At 53.0% G+C, this 5,412-nt stretch overlaps 1 protein-coding gene across 1 annotated transcript; it reads left to right on the forward strand.

Annotated features, from left to right (window-relative positions):
- The first annotated feature begins 292 nt into the window (after positions 1–292).
- Positions 293–2,332, forward strand: LOC138516589 (nuclear apoptosis-inducing factor 1-like). Its single transcript, XM_069631842.1, has 2 exons — positions 293–1,122; positions 1,447–2,332. The coding sequence occupies exons 1-2, from the start codon at positions 702–704 to the stop codon at positions 2,286–2,288; spliced, it is 1,263 nt and encodes a 420-aa protein (XP_069487943.1). The 5' UTR covers positions 293–701; the 3' UTR covers positions 2,289–2,332.
- Positions 2,333–5,412: the final 3,080 nt, after the last annotated feature.

Raw genomic sequence — 5,412 nt, forward strand, 5'->3', positions numbered from 1 at the left:
GTAATTATAGGTAGTACTTTCTGCTGATAAAACCTCATTACCGGTATGCAGGAACATTTTCCAAATCTGGCATGAATTATTCTTGCTTGGGAAATGAGTCCTGTCAATTTGGATTGAAGCTTTATCTCGATTGTCTTTTCAGATACTAGATTGTTAAAGTCTACGCCCAGGTATTTATACTCAGTAACTACCTGAAGTTTCTTGTCACATATTGTCCAATGGAACTTGTTGTGTGAATGAGTTGGATGCTTTCCAAGAGTGACAATTTGAGTCTTAGGGCCTCATTACGACCCTGGCGGTAATCCGCCGTCATTACCGCCATGGCGTAATGAACGTTAACGCCGTGGGACGATGGTGTAAAGTGCGCCACATTACGACCCATCGCGCACGAGCATTACGCCATGGCGGTAATGTAAACAGCGCCATGGCGGTAATGCCCCCAAAACGGCACCTACCGGCATCGTATGCGGCGCAAGGTGCACCACCGCCACCGCCGTACATAGCGGTGACCGTAGTTAGCGGTCACCGCAATTAGCGTTGACCGTAGATAAGCGGAACCGGAAGTAGCGTCACCGCGGCGGAACGGGAAAGAGCACGGCGGCCATCTTTAAAAACACAATCCATTGCCATCCTCCGAAACCACTGGACATCCGAGCCTGAGACCCCGCCAATACCGGCTTCAACCTTCTACCTGCAGGAAGATGCCTAAAGTTTTGAAAAAAGCCTGTGACCGCCAGCGGCAAGACCGCTTCTCCAGAGAGGAGCTCACCATTCTAGCGGAGACCCTACAGGAGAACGCTGCAGTGGTATTCTCCAACCAACTGACAAGACCGGCCATAACCAAGAAGAAGGCCATATGGGCACTGGTAGCTCAGCGGGTCAGTGCCGTGGGAACGACACCCCGCAATGTCAAACAGTGCCGCAAGCGGTGGGACGATCTCCGGCTCAGAGTCAGGAGCATACTATCAGCCAACATGAACCTGGCAATGGCAACTGGGGGAGGATCGGAGTCCCCTATAAAATTGCAGCCATGGGAGGAAATCTGTGCCTCCACAATCGGAATGCAGAGCATTGAAGGAGTAGGAGGAATGGAGAGAGGAGCCCCGACATCGGGCGATGCAGGTAGGTGGCTCAAATCAAGGCATGCAAATCTCACCTAAGTCCATTCATGTGAAGTACAATGTTGGCCCATAGTGTGAATGCAACACATCAGCAGGAGACTGCCCACAGATACATCCGATCTGCACCCTGTACACATGCAGCATGCACACCCTAACTGCAGGCACCCACATACCTCCATGCTACTTCCACACAAAAGGGAGTCAACTTTTTTCCCCTGCATGAAATGTGCCACATGTACTAACTGATGAGATGCCAGTCGCCACAATGCCCGGCCAATGTCCGCAGACCCATCAATAACACTCTCCCTCCTCTGTCCCACCACAGGCTCAAATTCCGACCTTGAGGAAGAGGACACCACAGCCTCCACACCCACCAAGAGGGCCAGGCCAACTGTGCCAACGCCACAACCCTCCACCTCTGTCGTCCCGAGGAAAACACCACAGCAGGCAAAATCCATGCAAGGGAAACAGGACAGGGCACAGACAGCCACCCCAGCAGGCAGTACAGCAGCAGCAGCAGCAGCAGCAGACATCACACCAATCATGCCCACAGAAGCCACAGCCTCTGCTGCAAGCAGCACACTTGGGGAGACTGCTGCCATTGCTGCCTCCTCCGATAGTGAAGCAGGGACCTTTGAGGAGAGTGATGTCAGGAGCCCCACAGGCCACCCTCATTCCCCCTACCTGTCCCTAAGCAGCCCGCATGTGGATGCCACACAGGGTCAGCCAGAGGATGACGATTGGCCAGCCACTCCATCCCCGCTGCAGGGGCAGATCAGCCCAATGGGAATGCCACTGCCATTAGCCATGGCCCAGAATCCCAACCATTCTCTGGAGGCGATTGCCACCCGGCAGCAGCAACTTTCCTCGCTGCTCGAAGAACATGTTGCTGAATGTGGGGGGTCAAGTGCAGCAATGGATAAATGTGCTGAGACTGTGAAGGCAGCTATAGAGTCGTCCACAAAGGACATCTGCGCGGAACTAGCTGCTGTGCGGCACGCCATCACTGACCTTGTGCAGACAATACGGGCCATGCGTCCAAATGAGCAGGCAGGATCCTCCTCGGTTGCCAGCTCGACACCGAGCAGCCCCATCCGCCGATCGGGGAGGAACCTCCGCAGCACAGGCAGGGGTGCCCCGGGGGCCAGTGGAGGGGGCTGCCAATAGTGGCCGGACAGTGTAGGAATCCTACTACTGACACTGCTGCACAGACCAACTCACACCTTTGTTGGGATTCCAGGGGGGGGGGAGGGTGGAGGGGGGAGTGGGTGTGTTGGGGTGTGCAGGGGGGTGGCGGGGTGGTGTGTTGGGGAGTTAAGGGGGGAGTTCGGGGGGGGTGTGTGCAGGGGGGAGGTGGGAGGTGGGAGGGGGTGTGACACGACAGTACATAGTTCAAATACAATTTATTCGTTTCACAAAAGGAAACGTGTGGACATTTTCATTGCGTATGTGTGCTTTATTGGTGTCCAGTCCTCAGTGTGCATGCCCCAGAGTCACACAGTGCCCCAAGTGCTGTCTCCATGCGATGAACACCAGCCGTGTGTGCTAGAAGCAGTGGTTGATGATACTTTGGCGCATGGCACGCCCCTCCTGTGCATCGCCTCCTCCATGTGGTGGCGCCCCTTCTGCACCCTCCTCATCCTCATCCTCATCGTCAGGTGGTTGCAGTTCTGCGTCAGGGGGCAGGGGCACATTCCGTCTGACGCACATATTGTGCAGCATGACACATGCCATGACGATCTTTGCCACCTTCTCATGGCCATACAGGAGTGCCCCACCAGACCTGCTGAGGCTTCGGAACCGTGCCTTCAGGAGGCCGAATGTCTGCTCTATGACCACACGAGTACGTGTATGTGCACGGTTGTAGTCCTCCTCGTGCTGGTTCTGCGGGTTCCGGACTGGCGTGAGGAGCCACCTCTTCAGGGGGTAGGCTGCATCACCTGTATGTAGGCGAGAATGTATGTGTCAGTCATGTTGTCTGTCCAGGAACATGATGTCCCACCATGGCTGGCATGGAACTGTTACCTTGGCTCACTTCTACATGCACTAATTGATTCACACTATGCAACCAGTATATGCCCATTGCTGCCATGGCCTGTTTAGCATGCCATCGCCCTATGTATGCAGAGGGGTTTAGTGCATTGTGAGTGGCCTTCCTCTGTATCCGTTCTCTGTGTTACTCACAGCCAGGTGGAGTATGCATCATCCCCCCCCCCCTTTCAGCCAGGTGGAGTATGCATCATCCCCCCCCCCCCTTTCTGCCAGGTGGAGTATGCACTGGTACGTCATTCCCATGCCCACTTCCATGACATAGCACTCACCGAGTAGCCAGGATCTTGGGCCTGCATGTCGCTCCATGTAGCGTGGAATTGTGGAGTTCCTCAGGATCATGGAATCATGGGTTGATCCGGGGAATCGGGCACAACAATGTGTGATGATCTTGTTGGAGTCACAGACCATTTGCACGTTGATAGAGTGGAACTGTTTCCGGTTGCGGTACGGTACCTCCATGGCACGTGGAACCACCAATTCCACATGGGTGCAGTCGATGGCACCAATGCAACCGGGTATGCTGGCTAGTGCATGGAAACCCACTTTGGTGTTTGCAATCTCCTGGGCAGTCCGTGGTAATGAGATGTGGTCGTCTGTGTGCTTGAGGAGGGCATCGAGCACTTGGATGAGTGTTCGTGAGAATAATGGTTGTGAAATGCCATGCAGGTGCCCCACTGTGTGCTGGTAGGTGCCTGTGGCCAGGAAGTGGAGTACAGCCACTACCTTCAGTAGGGGGGGGATGGCGGTTGGACTTTCTATCATGCTGACGATGTCGTTGTGTGTCATGTCTACGATGGCGGTGATGGTGTCCCTGTCCAAACGGTACAGGGTGTGGATCTGCTCAGCAGTGAGGTTGTTTGGATTGGCTCTGATGCGTGGGATTGGGGGCTGCCTGCGTGGTGGCACTGGCTGTGCTGGTGGGGCTTGCTGGGCCTGCCTTGCCCTCCTTCTCCTCCTGCGTCTCCTCTGTGCTGCCTGTTGTTGTTGTTGTTGCTGTTGCTGTTGTAGTAGCACATGCATTGCTATCAGGTCCTCCAGCCCCAACATTGCTAGTCGTATTGGCATCATTGTGGAGTGTGACTGGGTGTGGGTAGGGGTGGGGTGTGCTCTTTTTATACTCCCCTGAGTCTGTATTGCCTTCACCTGTGCTGTTTCTGTGCACCTGTGGCAGCTGCATTCACTTGAATTGGCCCTTTACGGTTGGTTCGCGATGGCGTTATTTGCACCATGGCGGTAAGGTACTTAGCGGCCTCAATGATGGCGTTAGGTGCATGTCCGCTTGGGTCGGCATTTGCGTGCCTTTCCGCCATGGCGCTAAGTACGGTGTGGGCGGTCGCGTGCGCGCACCCTTAGCGCAGTTTGCGGCAGCGTTAACTACGATGCCGCTATTGGCATCGTAGTTAACGGTCACGGGTCATGATCGGACCTGGCGGAAAACGATGGCGGTAAGCATTTACCGCCATCGTTTTTCGCTTAGCGCCAGGGTCGTAATGAGGCCCTTAGTCTCATTTATTGTGAGGTTATTTTCCACAACATAAGACTCGAGAGCAGTCAGCATTTTTTGAAGGCCAGAAGGAGCTTGAGATAGCAGGACTAAATCGTCCGCATATAAAAGCCAGGGAACTACATGATTGCCCAGCTTCGGAGGATCTGATTGGGTTCTCATGAAATCATCAGCCATGTCAAGTACAAAAAGATTAAATAAGGTGGATGCAAGAATGCACCCTTGCTTCAGGCCTCTTGCAGTCGAAATAGATTTGGAAAGTAAACCCTCCGTGTTTAGTTTGACTTGTACAGAAGTGTTAGAGTGTAATAGCGTTACAATTCTTATCAAGTTTTCCGGACAGCTATATCGCACCAATTTCTGAGTTAGCAGCACTCTGTCCACCGAATCGAAAGCCATGCGAAAGTCCACAAATGCTATATAGAGTGGTTGCTTCCGCACGGCATACGAACATTTGATGGCATTGAGAATAGTTAAATTAATAGCAGTGCCCAGGCCCGAAACAAACCCAGTTTGAAAGGGGTCTCTTCGTTTAAACTGTAGTGACCAGTTGTTTAATTCTCGTAATATCAGCCTACAAATTATTTTTCCTGAAACATCAAGGAGGGCAATAGGTCGATAGCTCAACGGGTTTTGCCTGTTTCCTTTTTTGAAAATGGGAACGATGATCGATTGTGTCCATGATGATGGAATTTTTTGATAAATGATGATAAGTTGGAAAAGAGAGAATAGAAT

The sequence above is a fragment of the Ambystoma mexicanum genome, chromosome 6q (assembly GCF_040938575.1).
Source record: "Ambystoma mexicanum isolate Mex_15411 chromosome 6q, UKY_AmexF1_1, whole genome shotgun sequence".
NCBI classification, from domain to species: Eukaryota; Metazoa; Chordata; class Amphibia; order Caudata; family Ambystomatidae; genus Ambystoma; species Ambystoma mexicanum.